Here is a 17,622-nt window from a genome sequence, read left to right as displayed (position 1 = left end):
TGTGTGTGTGTGTGTGTGTGTGTGTGTGTGTGTGTGTGTGTGTGTGTGTGTGTGTGTGTGTGTGTGTGTGTGTGTGTGAGTGAGAGGGTGTTTAAGTACTGTAGGATTCTTTAATCAATGTGGCTCATTGGACAGGTCAGAGTCTCAACACAATTGAAAACTTACCATCAATAAAACACCAAATTATGTAATTTCTTGTGGAAGAATGGTTTCACATCCCTCCAATAGACTTCTAGACAGTTGTAGAATGTTTGTCAAGGCACATTGTAAGAGCTGTAAAGAGAGAGGGACTCGGAGAGAGAACAGGTAGAACCTGATATGTAAATGAGCAGAGCAAACGAAAGTAACTTTCTACGACCAAATGATCATTCAGACTCTGTTTCTATTGAGAGATAAAAGGTAAGACGACGATTGTCATGTGTATTAATATAGTTGATGATATTGTTGTGTGTATTCATATAGATGATGATATTGTTTTGTGTATTAATATAGTTGATGATATTGTTGTGTGTATTAATATAGTTGATGATATTGTTATGTGTATTCATATAGTTGATGATATTGTTGTGTGTATTATTCATATAGTTGATGATATTGTTATGTGTATTAATATAGTTGATGGTATTATTATGTGTATTAATATAGTTGGTGATATTGTTATGTGTATTAATATAGTTGATGATATTGTTGTGTGTATTCATATAGTTGATGATATTGTTATGTGTATTAATATAGTTAATGATATTGTTATGTGTATTAATATAGTTGATGATATTGTTATGTGTATTCATATAGTTGATGATATTTTTGGGGGACAGTGTTATAATAGTCTTGGGTTCCGTGAAGAACCCTTTCCACAGAGGGTTCTACATGGAAGCCAGAAGGGTTCTACCTGGAACCCCAAATAATCTCCTATGGGGACAGACGGAGGACCCGTTTGGAACCCTTTATTCTAAGAGTGTACTTTATCATAGGTCTATAGACTTGTCTTCTCAAAACAGGCTTAAAACACAACAAGCAACAAACAAACATGTTCTCTTTATAATCTACAGTTAACTCTTTTCACTCAGGAAGGTATGTTGTGTGAAAGAGAGACTAATAAATATTGTTCGAGAGACTAACAACAACTTACACTTCCTAAAAACAGGTTGTGTGTATTCATTAGTGCCCACCGTAGCAAAACTTTTCGCAACAGAAACCGTTTAGGTCACGTTGTACAGCGTTTAGAGTAAACGGTTTATGTTTTATTTAACATCTTAAAACTGTTGGCTGTGGAGTAAACTAATGAATACAACCCAGGTTGTTGCCTACAACTCGACATGTTGATACCTGCCTCTTGCTGAAACCTGAACGTAGCCTGAGGGGTATACTATGATACAGGCTTGATATACTGGTTTTCTAAAGCTAGCCAGCTTCAGTTAGCTTCACATTCCAGCTCAGGCCTCACCCATCAGAATATTCAGAACAGAACAGAAAAAAATCGCAATGAAGTTTCAAGGTGAGAATCCTGCCAGGGATTATTGTAAAGTGTGTAGATAAATTAAATGTAATGTTAGTACAGTGAATGACAGTAAAACACTCCTAACAGTCTACTACTACTGAGACAGGTTGGTGTAATGTTAGTATAGTGAATGACAGTAAAACACTCCTAACAGTCTACTACTACTGAGACAGAAAACTCAAGTCTGAAATTTCTAAGTGGAAATTACAAACTTCAGAAGCCTTTTTAAACCTAAAATTCACTACAAGTTTTACATTTCCTGCATTGCTGGAAAGTTATTCTGCAGTGGGGGGTGATCAAATTAAGATCCTACATCTGTACACATAATTGTACATGGGGATATGTATGGGGGTCTATAACATCCAATCACAGAGGTTTACATCAGCTGACAGTTGCAATGTTATTGCTAATAACTCAAACTGCCCTTTTCAGATAAAGACATAAACTCTGTACAGATGTAGGATCTTAATTTGATCACCCTGTTGCAGAAAAACTAAACTTGTAGTGTATTTGAGTGTAATTAAACTTTAGAAAAGGTTTCTGAAGATGATAAATTCCACATTTCCATTTTAAAACTGTTCATTAATTATAATCCACACAATAATTCAAATGTCCTGTTTCTGCAGGATTATTTTCCAGGTGTAGCAAACTGGCTCAAATTAAGATCCAACATCTGCAGCAATATACCTCTCTCTAATGTATATGGCTCTATTGAGATTCACTTTTGACCATTTGACATCTTGTATTTACTGTTGTTTAGGCTGGTTGAATGAGCTGCCTGTGAAAGCTACTTCATCTGCAAGAAAACAGGCGGCTGCACCAGTGACTGTCAGAAGTTTTGTGATTTCCTCATATGAACGTGAAAGTAAGTGTGTAGTCTACGCAGTTACAAAATGGCTGTTGAAACTGTGGCACATATTTCTCAGTAACATTGAATAAATGTGTTGGTATGTAGGAAAGACGGGCAGACTCTCGTACTGTTGGTCTAGACTACCTACAAACTATTATAAGGCTATGATCACTTATCATGCCGACAAACCTGATGGTCTCTGTGAACTGATCTGAACAGGTTTAGACTGGTCATCTATGATATGTAGGTTATATACAGTACATTCTCTGTCCTGCAACTGGTAGGACTATAACATTATGTTGATCTGAACAGGTTTAGACTGGTCATCTATGATATGTAGGTTATATACAGTACATTCTCTGTCCTGCTACTGGTAGGACTATAACATTATGTTGATCTGAACAGGTTTAGACTGGTCATCTATGATATGTAGGTTATATACAGTACATTCTCTGTCCTGCTACTGGTAGGACTATAACATTATGTTGATCTGAACAGGTTTAGACTGGTCATCTATGATATGTAGGTTATATACAGTACATTCTCTGTCCTGCTACTGGTAGGACTATAACATTATGTTGATCTGAACAGGTTTAGACTGGTCATCTATGATATGTAGGTTATATACAGTACACTCTCTGTCCTGCTACTGGTAGGACTATAACATTATGTTGATCTGAACAGGTTTAGACTGGTCATCTATGATATGTAGGCTATATACAGTACATTCTCTGTCCTGCTACTGGTAGGACTATAACATTATGTTGATCTGAACAGGTTTAGACTGGTCATCTATGATATGTAGGTTATAGCCGAGGTATAGACCTTGATCTGCATATCACTAACAAACTGCTATTATACATTATAACCTAGTCTACTTTACATAATATAACATCTCTCATTTGATGCAACAAAAAAAAACTTCCAGAATGGATCAACAATTTCCTCCTCGGATCAATCATGTCCGTTTTAGCCCTTCTGTCTACATTCTCAGATACATTTAGAAAAAGACAATAAATAGCCTACTGTTAGTGAATACAAATACGTGTGAGACATGGCCTTGTGTTGCTGTACTGTCTATAACTACCTTAACAAACAGTGACTTATTATTATTATTATTATTATTATTATTATTATTATTATTGTTGCTGTACTGTCTATAACTACCTTAACAAACAGTGACTTATTATTATTATTATTATTATTATTGTTGTTGTTGCTGTACTGTCTATAACTACCTTAACAAACAGTGACTTATTATTATTATTATTATTATTGTTGTTGCTGTTCTGTCTATAACTACCTTAACAAACAGAGACTTATTATTATTATTATTATTATTATTATTATTGTTGTTGTTGTTGTTGTTCTGTCTAGAACTACCTTAACAAACAGTGACTTATTATTATTATTATTGACAGTTACCATGGAGATGAAATGTCACAACTACATGTTCATGTGATGCTTTAAATCACCTGACTGTTTCTATGTCTGTTAGTAAATGTTTCATAAGAGATAAGAGATAATTTATAAATTACAACAATTGACATTAAAGAATGACTGTGTTAACCACAACCAACATGCTGGATCTCTGTTTAGTTGTCACTGTGTTAACCACAACCAACATCCTGGATCTCTGTTTAGTTGTCACTGTGTTAACCACAACCAACATGCTGGATCTCTGTTTAGTTGTCACTGTGTTAACCACAACCAACATGCTAGATCTCTGTTTAGTTGTCACTGTGTTAACCACAACCAACATGTTGGATCTCTGTTTAGTTGTCACTGTGTTGACCACAACCAACATGTTGGATCTCTGTTTAGTTGTCACTGTGTTAACCACAACCAACATGCTGGATCTCTGTTTAGTTGTCACTGTGTTAACCACAACCAACATGTTGGATCTCTGTTTAGGGGTCAGTGCTCTAAAATGAGTCTCTCTGGGGAGAGAGAGGAGGGACCTGCCTCTAAAATGAGACTCTCTGGGGAGAGAGAGGAGGGGGGCCCCGCCTCTAAAATGAGTCTCTCTGGGGAGAGAGAGGAGGGGGGCCCTGCCTCTAAAATGAGTCTCTCTGGGGAGAGAGAGGAGGGGGGTCCTGCCTCTAAAATGAGTCTCTCTGGGGAGAGAGAGGAGGGGGGCCCTGCCTCCAAAATGCATCTCTCTGGGGGACATGACACCAAAGCTAAGAGGTAAGATGACAATTTTATGAATACTTGATTTAGTTTATTTCCTAAATAAATAGCTATCTTAAGGTGAATGCACTTACTGTAAATCTCTCTGGATAAGAGCATCTGCTAAATCAGGGGTTCTCAATCCGGGGTCTGCGGAGGTACTGCAGGGGTTCTGCAGGAAGCGTGGGGAGTGGTGGTGTATCCAGGGAGAAAACTAAACTAATATTCTGAAATGTCATTGTGGTCTTATGTTCCCATCTATTGGAATTATTTAGCAACTGCAGTAGTGCTGAAAAAATGTGTTATTCCTTACTAAAGTAGTAATTACTGAGAATTACTAGTTAATTTTATCACTTACAATCATAAAATAACAACTTATACCATAACAAACAATTAAACTGACATAAACCAAAATCACTATATATGTAGTTATTTAGTTAATTACCAAATTGAGCCGGTCGGTCACATTTGAGAGTGAGGGAGATATATAGCATTTTGCATAAAAAAACATGATTTTTGTCTCTCTGAAATGAAACCATCAAGTGATAGATTTTAAACAAATCCTTGTCTGTGAGAGATGTAATAATTAATACATAATTTCTTTAAACAATAAAAGCTCATTTCTGTAAAGTGATATGTTGCGTTTTGGAACTCTTCTTATGTTTCCCATCTGAGATCAGAGTAGATGAGAGATGTAATGTTTGTCTCTGTTGTGTTGAAGACCAATCAAGCAGGAGAGACCAGCCTCCCCTGTACCCAGCTGTGTGTCCATGAAGAGTGACAAGTCTATGGGTGAACCTATATACTTTAGAGAGGGAGACTTTTCTACTGAACAAAGGTAAGAAGAACTCATGGGTCATGGTCAGTGAGTTAAACAACACTGTCTCTAGTCATTTCTCCTCTCCCATTTTCACATTTCTTTTTTCCATTTTCATAGTCCTTAAACAATATTAAACAAACACAACATTCCCTCCCTGTGTGTGTGTGTGTGTGTGTGTGTCCATTGTGTGTGTGTGTGTGTGTGTGTGTGTGTGTGTGTGTGTGTGTGTGTGTGTGTGTGTGTGTGTGTGTGTGTGTGTGTGTGTGTGTGTGTGTGTGTGCTCTCCCTGGATGAGGACATGTAATCTCTATCCTGATTGCCTAGTCACTTTTACCCCTACTTACATGTACATATTACCTCAATTACCTGGTACCCCTGCACATTGACTCAGTACTGGTACTCCTTATAGTCTCATTATTACCTCAACTACCTGGTACCCCTGCATATTGACTCAGTACTGGTACTCCTTATAGTATCATTATTACCTCAACTACCTGGTACCCCTGCACATTGACTCAGTACTGGTACTCCTTATAGTATCATTATTACCTCAACTACCTGGTACCCCTGCACATTGACTCAGTACTGGTACTCCGTATAGCCTGATCTCTGAGAGTGAGACAGAAATATACTATTACTGTGTTAAACCTAGCAGTACTACTGATTTCTCTGAGAGTGAGGCAGATATATATTATTACTGTGTTAAACCTAGCAGTACTACTGATTTCTCTGAGAGGCAGATATATATTATTACTGTATTAAACCTAGCAGTACTACTGATTTCTCTGTGAGGCAGATATATATTATTACTGTGTTAAACCTGGCAGTACTACTGATTTCTCTGAGAGTGAGGCAGATATATAGCATTTAGCAAAAAAACATTATTTCTCTCTCTGAAATGAAACCATCAAGTGATAGATTTTAAACAAATACATGTCTGTCACTGAACAACGCCATGCCATGATTAGATAGTGAAAAAACACACCAATCTCTTCCATAATTTCTTTAAACCATAAAAGGAAAATTTCCGAACATTTCTGTAAAATGATATGTTGCATGTTGGAACTCTTCTTATGTTTCCCATCTGAGATCAGAGTAGATGAGAGATGTAATGTTTGTCTCTGTTGTGCTGAAGACCAATCAAGCAGGAGAGACCAACCTCCTCTGTAACCAGCTGTGTGTCCATGAAGAGTGACTGGTCTATGAATCGTCCTATAATGTTTAGAGAGGGAGACTTTTCTACTGAACAAAGGTAAGAAGAACTCATGGGTCATGGTCAGTGAGTTAAACAATACTGTCTCTAGTCATTTCTCCTCTCCCATTTTCACATTTCTTTTGGTTGTTTTCATAATCCATAGGCTAATCCTTTAGTCCATTTTCATAGTCCTAAAACAATATTAAACAAACACAACGTTCCCTCCGTGTGTGTGTGTGTGTGTGTGTGTGTGTGTGTGTGTGTGTGTGTGTGTGTGTGTGTGTGTGTGTGTGTGTGTGTGTGTGTGTACTCCCTGGATGAGGAGATGTAATCTCATGTTTTGTCCACAGAAACCAACAGGAGAGATCAGAGTCAGAGATTCTCAGTGGTCAGTCTTCCCAGAGTCATCAAACAGACCTGGACTCTATATTCAGTGTATGTGGTCCTGTTATGTACATTTGTTTTTGTTTACCTCAAGTAAAGTTGATCTGTCAATCATTCATTAATGTGTTAATGAGAAAGCATTTCTTCTCTTGCTTAACTTATTTACTTGATTTATTTTAGTTGCTTGAAGAGAAAATGATGACATTTGTGAAGAACGAGCTGAAGATGTTCAAGAGGATTCTTAGTCCAGAACTCCCAGAAGGCTTTGAGAGTCAGAAGCAGGATAAGGAAGTGGTGGACGCTGAAGATGAGAAGCAGGAGAGCAGTGCCAGAGAGGGGGCTCTGAAGATCACACTGCACGTCCTGAGGAAAATGAACCAGAAGGAGCTTGCTGACACACTGGAGAAATGTAAGATCTGTCTGCCTCATGTTGAATGATGTTTTATAACATTTAAAAGCTGTAGCTAAAGTACAGCTAAAATAGCTGTGTAACTCAATGATATTGTAGCAGCCTTAACACAACACCTAGTGGCTTCATCAAGTAGCAGAAGGGATGTGTTGTGGTGATTAATTTAGAGAGACAGAGAGAGACAACATTAATAATACCATCAATAATACCAATAATAATATAATCAGTCACACCAGTCTGTAATGCATTATGAAAACATTTACACATTTATACATTCAGTTAAGAGAATAAATTATTATAATTTAAAATGTTATAACTGTCCTACAATACTGTAGGCATTAAAACAGATGTAATATTAATATCCTCTGTGTTATTTCTAGATTCAGATGAGCTTGCTGTGATTTGCCAACGTGAACTCAAATCTAATCTAAAGAAGAAGTTTCAATGTGTATTTGAGGGGATCGCTAAACAAGGAAACCCAACACTTCTCAATAAGATCTACACAGAGCTCTACATCACAGAGGGAGGAACAGGAGAGGTCAATAATGAACATGAGCTGAGACAGATTGAGACAACAACCAGGAAACAAGCAAGACCAGAGTCTGCAATCAAATGTAACGACATCTTCAAACCCTTAACTGGACAAGACAAACTTATCAGAACTGTGCTGACAAAGGGAGTCGCTGGCATTGGAAAAACAGTCTCTGTGCAGAAGTTCATTCTGGACTGGGCTGAAGGAAAAGCAAATCAGGATGTCCAATTTGTGTTTTCATTCCCTTTTCGGGAGCTGAATTTGATGAAAGAGGACAAACACACTTTCATTGAACTTCTTAATCACTTCTCAATGGAAACCAAACAATCAACAATCTCCAACTTCGACAAGTACAAAGTTCTGTTCATCTTTGATGGTCTGGATGAGTGCCGACTGCCCCTAGACTTCCAGAAGAACAAGATCTGTTGGGACGTCACAGAGTCAACCTCAGTGGATGTTCTGCTGACAAATCTCATCAAGGGAAATCTGCTTCCCTCTGCTCTCCTCTGGATAACGACCCGACCTGCAGCAGCCAATAAGATCCCTTCAGGGTGTGTTGACCAGGTGACAGAGGTACGAGGGTTCAATGACCCACAGAAGGAGGAGTACTTCAGGAAGAGATTCAGTGATGAGGACCTGGCCAGCAGAATCATCTCACACATAAAGACATCAAGGAGCCTCCACATCATGTGCCACATTCCAGTCTTCTGTTGGATTTCTGCAACAGTCCTCGAACACATGCTGGAACATAAGAGAGAAGAGATGCCCAAGACTCTGACTGAGATGTACACACACCTTGTGGTGTTTCATACCAAACAGAAGAATGAAAAGTATCTTGGGAAAGAAGAGACAGGTCCACACTGGAATAAAGAGAGCATTCTGTCACTGGGAAAACTGGCTTTTCAACAGCTAGTGAAGGGCAATCTGATTTTCTATGAAAAAGACCTGAAAGAGGCTGGCATTGATGTCAATGAAGCCTCAGTGTACTCAGGATTGTGCACACAGCTCTTTAAAGAGGAATGTGGGCTGTACCAGAACAAGGTGTACTGCTTTGTTCATCTGAGCATTCAGGAGTTTCTGGCTGCTGTATATGTGTTCCTCTCATTCATCAACAACAATGAGAATCTAATGGATGAACCTCAATCAATGTTCAGATACGTTTTCTCGCTGTTCAGAGACAAGCCTGAAGTTACTGAAGTTACTGTCTACAAGAGTGCCCTGGATAAAGCCTTACAAAGTGAGACAGGAAACCTGGACCTGTTCCTCCGCTTCCTTCTGGGCCTCTCACTGGAATCCAATCAGAAGCACTTACGAGGTCTACTGACAAAGACAAGAAGCAGCTCACAGAGCCATGAAGAAACAGTCAAGTACATCAAGAAGAAGATCAGGGAGAATCCTTCTCCAGAGAGGAGCATCAATCTGTTCCACTGTCTGAATGAACTGAATGACCATTCTCTAGTGGAGGAGATCCAAAGCTACCTGAGATCAGGAAGTCTCTCAGAACCCAACCTGTCACCTGCACAGTGGTCAGCTCTGGCCTTTGTATTGCTGACTTCAGAAAAGGAGCTGGATGTGTTTGACCTGAAGAAATTCTCTAGATCAGAGGAAGGTCTTCTGAGGCTGCTGCCAGTGGTCAAAGCCTCCAGAGCTGCTCTGTGAGTAAATAAAATGACATATAAGAAGTATTCATCAGGAAGAAATATTATGTTTGGAGAAAAATATGTATTATAATATGTATATTGAAAAACATATTGAATAAATGCATTGATGGAAGATGAATCTATGTGTTGTTTGGGAATATGAACCAAATGCATCTACCCTTGTCCTTCTACACTACTGGTGTTAAATTACCAGTGTGTTTGTGAAGTCATGATGATCTCGTTGCAGGCTGTCAGGCTGTGGAGTCACAAAGAAAGGCTGTGCTTCTCTGGTCTCAGCTCTGAAGTCAAACCCCTCACACCTGAGAGAGCTGGACCTGAGTAACAATGACCTGAAGGATTCAGGAGTGAAGCTGCTCTCTGCTGGACTGGAGGATCCACACTGTAAACTGGAGACGCTGAGGTCAGTATTCCTGTAGTTGGTCAACAAGTGATAACTGTTCACCAGATCCACATGTGTTTACCAGGCACACATAGTCCACACCATATGTGTTTGGACAGTGAAGCTTACAGTTTTAAATGTGGTGCTATGATCCAGCATTTTGGATTTGAGATAGAATGTTTCATATTAGGTGACAGTACAGAATGTCACCTTTTATTTTAGGGTATTTTCATACATAGCTGTGTTACTGTTAAGAAAGGAAAGCACTTTATGTATTTAGTTCTCCCATTTGAAAAAGTTGTACATATTCGGACAAATTCACTTATATTGTATTAAAGTTTTCATAAGTTTAGTATTTAGTCCCATGATCCATGCCTGCAGTGATTACATCAATTGTGATTCTACAAACCTGTTGAATTCATTTGCAGTTTGTCTTGGTTGTGTTTTGGATGATGTTTTCCTAATAGAAACTGAATGGTGAATAATGTCCTGTCATTTTGGAGTCACTTCACTTGTATTGTCAGTAAGAATAGAAGATGTTTCTGAACACTTCTACATTAATGTGGATGCTACCATGATTATGAATAATCATGAATGAATCGTTAATGATGATGAATGAGACATTTACAGAGGCACAAAGATCAGACCCCCTCTGTTATTGGTGTTATTCTGTATACTTCTGGCCCTTCTTTGGACACTGTGTTAACTAACCTCTAGACGAGCTTCAATGCCATACAGCTCTCCTTCCGTGGCCTCCAACTGCTCTTAAATACAAGTAAAACTAAATGCATGCTCTTCAACCGATCGCTGCCTGCACCTGCCCGCCTGTCCAGCATCACTACTCTGGACGGTTCTGACTTAGAATATGTGGACAACTACAAATACCTAGGTGTCTGGTTAGACTGTAAACTCTCCTTCCAGACTTATATTAAACATCTCCAATCCAAAATTAAATCTAGAATTGGCTTCCTATTTCGCAACATAGCATCCTTCACTCATGCTGCAAACATACCCTTATAAAACTGACCATCCTACCGATCCTCGACTTCGGCGATGTCATTTACAAAATAGCCTCCAATACCCTACTCAATCAATTAGATGCAGTCTATCACAGTGCCATCCGTTTTGTCTCAATCAGAAAGATTTGTCATGACGTTGGCCTCTTTGGGTACAGGAAGGACAGTTGACCCCCTCCCCTTTGTACCATCCCCCAACCTACCTTCCCAACCACCCAGGCCCTGTGTGAAAGGGTTGTAAAAACTCTAAGAGGAGTCTCTGGCCACATGGCCCATAGAGAGACACAGGAAATTCTTCCAACTCACAGAATTGGGGAGCCAAGCGACATTTGTGTTCTGGAGAAGGTATGGAAGATTGGTGAAGAATCCAGCTACGAACTGGTCCGCTTGGTACAATTTTGTGATACTCAGAAGAGACAATATAGCCATATTACCATAAAACTGTTTATATAATAGCCTCAGCTTAACCTCTCTGGGCTAGGCGGGACGAATTCGTCCCACCTACGTAACAGCCACTGGCAGCCTGTGGCGCGATTTTCAAAACCTTAAAAATCCTATTACTTCAATTTCTCAAACATATGACTATTTTACAGCTATTTAAAGACAAGACTCTCGTTAATCTAACCACACTGTCCGATTTCAAAAAGGCTTTACAACGAAAGCAAAACATTAGATTATGTCAGCAGAGTACCAAGCCAGAAATAATCAGACACCCATTTTTCAAGCCAGCATATAATGTCACCAAAACCCAGAAGACAGCTAAATGCAGCACTCACCTTTGATGATCTTCATCAGATGACAACCCTAGGACATTATGTTATACAATACATGCATGTTTTGTTCAATCAAGTTCATATTTATATCAAAAACTAGCTTTTTACATTAGCATGTGACGTTCAGAACTAGCATACCCCCCGCAAACTTCCGGGGAATTCGCTAACATTTTACTAAATTACTCACGATAAACGTTCACAAAAAGCATAACAATTATTTTAAGAATTATAGATACAGACCTCCTCTATGCACTCGATATGTCCGATTTTAAAATAGCTTTTTGGTGAAAGCACATTTTGCAATATTCTAAGTACATAGCCCAGGCATCACGGGCTCGCTATTTAGACACCCGGCAAGTTTAGCACTCACCATAATCATATTTACTATTATAAAAGTTTGATTACCTTTTGTTGTCTTCGTCAGAATGCACACCCAGGACTGCTACTTCAATAACAAATGTTGGTTTGGTCCAAAATAATCCATCGTTATATCCGAATAGCGGCGTTTTGTTCGTGCGTTCCAGACACTATCCGAAATAGTAAAGAAGTGTCGCGCGCATGGCGCAATTCGTGACAATAAAATTCTAAATATTCCATTACCGTACTTCGAAGCATGTCAACCGCTGTTTAAAATAAATTTTTACGACATTTTTCTCGTAGAAAAGCGATAATATTCCGACAGGGAATCTCCTTTTCGGCAAACAGAGGAAAAAATCCCAAAGGCGGGGGCGGTCGGGTCACGCGCCTAAGCCCAGTGTCCCTTGATCGGCCACTTGAGAAAGGCGATAATGTGTTTCAGCCTGGGGCTGGAATGACGACATTCTGTTTTTTCCCGGGCTCTGAGCGCCTATGGACGACGTGGGAAGTGTCACGTTAGAGCAGAGATTCCTTAGTAAATGATAGAGATGGAAAAGAAGTTCAAGAAATGGTCAGACAGGCCACTTCCTGTAAAGGAATCTCTCAGGTTTTGACCTGCCATTTGAGTTCTGTTATACTCACAGACACCATTCAAACAGTTTTAGAAAATTTAGGGTGTTTTCTATCCATATGTAATAAGTATATGCATATTCTAGTTACTGGGTAGGAGTGGTAACCAGATTAAATCGGGTATGTTTTTTATCCAGCCGTGTCAATACTGCCCCCTATCCTAAACAGGTTAAGACTTGCATCATAATGGTTGTATAAAATGTATTAATAAGGATAAAGCTATTTGTAATACATTGAGATGCTATGTACTGATGTTAATGTGATAGAATTGGATTTCTGTACCAAGCTTCACTCAGCCATCGGCACGCCCCCCAAGGGACACAGACAAGACCAGGCGTCATTTCACAAGCCTGTTCAAGGGTCACTATAAAACCCACCCTGATTTACATTTCTTCAGACCAGGCCTCCACTCCATGGCCAATAGGTTTTACCATCCAATTCCTTTACTGAAAGTGAACCATACCATGTGGTTAACTTTTAGACTATTGATACCGACAGAATAAGAACAAGTCTTTGATATTAATTATTAGTCTGCAGCTAAGTAAATTATATCATCGAACGCGAAGACCAACGAAACATCCATTCTATAACAACATTAATGAATGTCGCTTTGAAAGATCCATTCTAACCGAGAGAGAGAGAGAGACAAAACTCTCCACAGAACGACGCTCGAACAAGGATCCCGACGACGACACATGAGCGTAAATATATATTGATTGCAATTGTTCCCGAATGAGTGAGCCTTCAATTGTCAATTGTTAATATTAATGAACTCTGTGTACATTCTCAGCTGACCGTTTATGACCCATTGTCTAACAGACCAGCCATGCCTGTTAGCCATTAGGGCACATTACTATACCAATCCTTTGTGACGATAATTACTGTTTGTATGTTTTCTGTTAATTACTTAGTGTAGTAAATAAATGATTTTAAGACAATTGATGTATGGATGATTTTAGTAAAGACTGGGTTCGTGCAGATACAACAATTTACGATGTTTGGAATGAGACTGGACTCGAGGTAAAATACACCATTTAAACCAGAAGATAATCGGCCTATACTATAATATTATAGTAGAGGAAAGTTATATTAGGAAAATTATAGCTTTGTAATCTGAATATTCTCCTTGGTGCCTCGATCTCCGAGTTAATTACAATTAAACGATTAATCAGTTTAATCGTGTGATAATAATTACAGGGAGTTAATTGATAAACATGTCTTCAGTTTAATGGTACCCCAATGACACGACAGATTTCTGGCTCCCAGGTGTCTTTTATACAGGTAACGAGCTGAGATTAGGAGCACACTCTTAAAGGGAGTGCTCCTAACCGCAACTTAAAAAAGACACCTGTCCACAGAAGCAATCAATCAATCAGATTCCAAACTCTCCACCATGGCCAAGACCAAAGAGCTCTCCAAGGATGTCAGGGACAAGATTGTAGACCTACACAAGGCTGGAATGGGCTACACGACCATCGCCAAGCAGCTTGGTGAGAAGGTGACAACATTTGGTGCGATTATTCGCAAATGGAAGAAACACAAAAGAACTTTCAATATCCCTCGGCCTGGGGCTCCATGCAAGATCTCACCTCGTGGAGTTGCAATGATCATGAGAACGGTGAGGAATCAGCCCAGAACTCCACGGGAGGATCTTGTCAATGATCTTAAGGCAGCTGGGACCACAGTCACCAAGAAAACAATTGGTAACACACTAGGACGGAAATCCTGCAGCGCCCGCAAGGTCCCCCTGCTCAAGAAAGCACATATACATGCCCGTCTGAAGTTTGCCAATGAACATCTGAATGATTCAGAGGACAACTGGTGAAAATGTTGTGGTCAGATGAGACCAAAATGGAGCTCTTTGACATCAACTCAACTCGCAGTGTTTGGAGGAGGAGGATTGCTGCCTATGACCCCAAGAACACCATCTCCACCGTCAAACATGGAGGTGGAAACATTATGCTTTGGGGGTGTTTTTCTGCTAAGGGGACAGGACAACTTCACTGCATCAAAGGGACAATAGACGGGGCCATGTAACGTCAAATCTTGGGTGAGAACCTCCTTCCCTCAGCCAGGGCATTGAAAATGGGTTGTGGATGGGTATTCCAGCATGACAATGACCCAAAACACACGGCCAAGGCAACAAAGGAGTGGCTCAAGAAGAAGCACATTAAGGTCCTGGAGTGGCCTAGCCAGTCTCCAGACCTTAATCCCATAGAAAATCTGTGGAGGGAGCTGAAGGTTCGAGTTGCCAAACGTCAGCCTCGAAACCTTAATGACTTGGAGAAGATCTGCAAAGAGGAGTGGGACAAAATCCCTCCCGAGATGTGTGCAAACCTGGTGGCCAACTACAAGAAAGGGTTTTGCCACCAAGTAATAAGTCATGTTTTGCAGAGGGGTCAAATACTCATTTCCCTCATTAAAATGCAAATAATTGTATAACATTTTTGACATGCGTTTTTCTTGATTTTTTTGCTGTTATTCTGTCTCTCACTGTTCAAATAAACCTACCATTAAAATTATAGACTGATCATTTCTTTGTCAGTGGGCAAACGTACAAAATCAGCAGGGGATCAAATACTTTTTTCCCCCACTGTACTACCCACCACTGCGACCTGTACGCTCTCGTTGTCTGGCCCTCGCTTCATACTCGTTGCTAAACCCACTGGCTCCAGGTCATCTACAAGACCCTGCTAGGTAAAGTCCCCCCTTATCTCCGCTCACTGGTCACCATAGCAGCACCCACCTGTAGCACGCGCTCCAGCAGGTATATCTCCCTGGTCACCCCCAAAGCCAATTCCTCCTTCGGCCGCCTCTTCTTCCAGTTCTCTGCTGCCAATGACTGGAACGAACTACAAAAATCTCTAAAACTCAAAACACTTATCTCCCTCACTAGCTTTAAGCACCAGCTGTCAGAGCAGCTCACAGATTACTGCACCTGTACATAGCCCATCTATAATTTAGCCCAACTACCTCTTCCCCTACTGTATTTATTTATTTAGCTCCTTTGCACCCCATTATTTCTACTTTGCACTTTCTTCCACTGATATCTACCATTCCAGTGTTTTACTTGCTATATTGTATTTACTTTGCCACCATGGCCTTTTTTTGCCTTTACCTCCCTTATTTCACTTCATTTGCTCACATTGTATATAGACTTATTTTTCTACTGTATTATTGACTGTATGTTTCTGTAATACCCTTGTTTGAACCAAGTATTGAGTTTATTTGTTATAATTAATTGGTATTATATTTAAAAGATGATTGAATTGCTCCTAAACTGTAATGTTGTTAATGCATTATGCTTTTTGAAGAAATATTTATTTAATGTATAAGTGAATAGTTTGTTTTACTTTGAAGTTTACGTTTTGACCAATAAGGTCGCTTGTTAAGTTGTGGCCAATGGGAGTTGACCTGGTTAACGGGAGGGAAAAAGACGTTGATGAAAGGATGGACGTTTTACCTCAGGACGGTTGGTGAAGAAAAATTATAAAAGAAGACAACAGAACTACAACAAAACCCATAGCTACTAAGACATGAAGGGAAATACATATTTTATTTAATAAAAGAGTTGTTATAATTTTGTTAAAACTTAGTAAAGACTGAAGCTACCGTCTCGTCGTGGAGGTATTAGCCAGCTAGAGGTTAGCCTAGCATCGTGTGACACCGGGAGATAATTGCTTGGGAAGCTTAACGACTTCGTGTTGCCATGGGGATATCGGTTACTAAGGAGTACTGTCTGCATGTGTCGCTGTGCTTGCCTTGGAGTTTGTGAGGAAACCTGCATGGAACTGCCATACTTCGCTGAGGGAATATCTACCAAGTCGTGAGTAACCACAATGTGAGGTGCTTAATTTGGACACTGGTTGTGCACGACTCATTGGGGTTTATTATTTTTTTTATTTCTTTTGATGTTGTGTCTGAACATGTATTTGTGTTTGAAAATGTTTTAATACACATATGGAACATTATGTATGTTGCCTTGGTGGAGTCATTAATTGTTTTAATTTAATGCACGGGATGGTTTATCCTGATTCAATAACAGAAACCTATAATCATTTCATCTGAAGTTAATACCCTATTGTCATAACCCTAGATAGTTTACAATAGGAATTCTTATTGGAGATGTCCTTCTCACCTAAAGTCCCATGCTGCTGAGATACTCTACATATGTTAATGTTGTGAGAGTCATATTCAAGCCTGGTGAGAGGGTTACATTTGTTTAACTCCATGTGTTACTCTGTGTTGTTATATGTGTCGAACTGCTTTGCTTTATCTTGGCCAGGTCGCAATTGTAAATGAGAACTTGTTCTCAACTTGCCTACCTGGTTAAATAAAGGTGAAACAAATAAATAAAATTGGTAATGGTGAGAGGTTAGCATGTTTTGTTGTATCCTCTGTTATTGGTAATGGTGAGAGGTTAGCATGTTTTGTTGTATCCTCTGTTATTGGTAATGGTGAGAGGTTAGCATGTTTTGTTGTAGCCTCTGTTATTGGTAATGGTGAGAGGTTAGCATGTTTTGTTGTATCCTCTGTTATTGGTAATGGTGAGAGGTTAGCATGTTTTGTTGTAGCCTCTGTTATTGGTAATGGTGAGAGGTTAGCATGTTTTGTTGTAGCCTCTCATATTGGTAATGGTGAGAGGTTAGCATGTTTTGTTGTAGCCTCTGGTATTGGTAATGGTGAGAGGTTAGCATGTTTTGTTGTAGCCTCTGTTATTGGTAATGGTGAGAGGTTAGCATGTTTTGTTGTAGTCTCTGTTATTGGTAATGGTGAGAGGTTAGCATGTTTTGTTGTATCCTCTGTTATTGGTAATGGTGAGAGGTTAGCATGTTTTGTTGTATCCTCTGTTATTGGTAATGGTGAGAGGTTAGCATGTTTTGTTGTAGCCTCTGTTATTGGTAATGGTGAGAGGTTAGCATGTTTTGTTGTAGTCTCTGTTA

The 17,622-nt window shown here is 39.4% G+C and overlaps 2 protein-coding genes and 1 long non-coding RNA gene across 3 annotated transcripts in view; all 3 read left to right on the top strand.

The window, feature by feature from the left end:
- Nucleotides 1-2,234: 2,234 nt before the first annotated feature.
- Nucleotides 2,235-6,985, top strand: LOC123735937 (uncharacterized). The gene is made up of 5 exons (XR_006765829.2): nt 2,235-2,366; nt 4,266-4,541; nt 5,245-5,361; nt 6,479-6,595; nt 6,889-6,985. It is a non-coding gene; the product is annotated as an uncharacterized LOC123735937 (long non-coding RNA).
- A 39-nt stretch (nt 6,986-7,024) lies between these two features.
- On the top strand, nt 7,025-11,007 carry LOC145876124 (NLR family CARD domain-containing protein 3-like). The gene is made up of 3 exons (XM_082971908.1): nt 7,025-7,331; nt 7,712-9,518; nt 9,751-11,007. Exons 1-3 carry the CDS (start codon nt 7,118-7,120, stop codon nt 9,938-9,940), a joined length of 2,211 nt encoding a protein of 736 aa, XP_082828034.1. The 5' UTR covers nt 7,025-7,117; the 3' UTR covers nt 9,941-11,007.
- Nucleotides 11,008-13,918: 2,911 nt separating this feature from the next.
- The window catches only part of LOC145876031 (uncharacterized), a 12,697-nt gene continuing 8,993 nt past the window's right edge, over nt 13,919-17,622 (top strand). The window contains exon 1 of the mRNA XM_082971804.1: nt 13,919-13,937. Within this exon, the coding sequence (XP_082827930.1) occupies nt 13,919-13,937 (19 nt within the window). The remainder of the gene's footprint in view (nt 13,938-17,622) is intronic.

This window comes from Salmo salar, unplaced genomic scaffold (assembly GCF_965601325.2).
Source record: "Salmo salar unplaced genomic scaffold, fSalSal1 ptg000432l, whole genome shotgun sequence".
NCBI classification, from domain to species: domain Eukaryota; kingdom Metazoa; phylum Chordata; class Actinopteri; order Salmoniformes; family Salmonidae; genus Salmo; species Salmo salar.
Note: the sequence above shows the minus strand (reverse complement) of the source record. Positions and strands in the feature narration are given on the sequence as shown.